General features: G+C 59.4%; 1 protein-coding gene across 1 annotated transcript in view; it reads right to left on the reverse strand.

Annotated features, from left to right (window-relative positions):
• Positions 1-690: 690 nt before the first annotated feature.
• The window catches only part of PLEKHA2 (pleckstrin homology domain containing A2), a 25,609-nt gene continuing 25,325 nt past the window's right edge, over positions 691-974 (reverse strand). Inside the window, exon 13 of the mRNA XM_035888692.1 lies at positions 691-730. Within this exon, the coding sequence (XP_035744585.1) occupies positions 691-730 (40 nt within the window). The remainder of the gene's footprint in view (positions 731-974) is intronic.

Genomic DNA, 974 nt, shown 5'->3' on the forward strand with positions numbered 1-974 from the left:
TCCTCGCTCGGTACGGAGGATTACACGGGCATCTCGGGGTGACGGTATCAGACGATCTCGCTGCCTGGGGAATACCTGAATTTTCTACACGCTATTTATCACACCTCCTACAGGAGCTGGTTTGGTTATGGAAATGACGCGTTCACGTTGCTCTAAAAACTTCTGCTCATTTTCATTTGAAGGCAGGCAGCGGGCGAGTGGGCTGGACCAGTCCTCCCAGTTTCACTTACACGCTCAGCTTTCATTGCTTGTTGCTAAAAGCACTTCACCACCCGTGCACGGCTTTCTGGTGCCCAGATGTAGGCAGTGCAAAACCGACACCGTACCTGAGAACCCTCCCGTCCCCGGGAGCCAGCGCTGCACCGGCTGCCTGCCCAGGCGCTCGCTCAGAAGGTACCGAGAAAGCCTTTCGGAGGGGCTGAGCAGGGAGCCTGCCAGCGCTGGGCTTTAACGGTGGCCACGGATATATAAAGACATAATTAAAAGCCAACAGATTTGTTGATACATCACTCGTCAGGCAGAGCTGATCTCCTTAGGGAAAAAGTCATCAAAAGTTGCAGCGCGTCCCTTGCGCAGGCTGCTGCGGGCTGGCATCTCCCCGGCCCTGCTCAGGCTGCCCGGGGAAGGCTGAGCAGCACGAAAGGGGAAAAAAAAGTGTTTTTCCAAACACAAGAAAGGCCACGCTCCCCTTCACGCCTCCGAGACCTCCTGCCGCTTCCTCCAGGCTTGGCTTTTGGGGGAGTTTATGTGGTTGCAGAGGAGGGTGCCCCTGCGCCTGGCCATGCTGGGGACCAGCACCTCCTGCCCTGCACAGCACCAGTCACCTGCAGGTTGCCCTGCCCGGAGGTGGCTTCCGAAGCACGGAGCCACCCGACAGCCCAGGCAGGAGCAGGCAGGGACCCCGCTCCCCGGCAGAGCGGGGCGCCGGGATGCGGGTCCAGCCAGATCCTGTATCGCAGGGAGGAGCGGGGGGG

The sequence above is a fragment of the Egretta garzetta genome, unplaced genomic scaffold, assembly GCF_000687185.1.
Source record: "Egretta garzetta isolate BGI_Z169 unplaced genomic scaffold, ASM68718v1 scaffold481, whole genome shotgun sequence".
Taxonomy (NCBI): domain Eukaryota; kingdom Metazoa; phylum Chordata; class Aves; order Pelecaniformes; family Ardeidae; genus Egretta; species Egretta garzetta.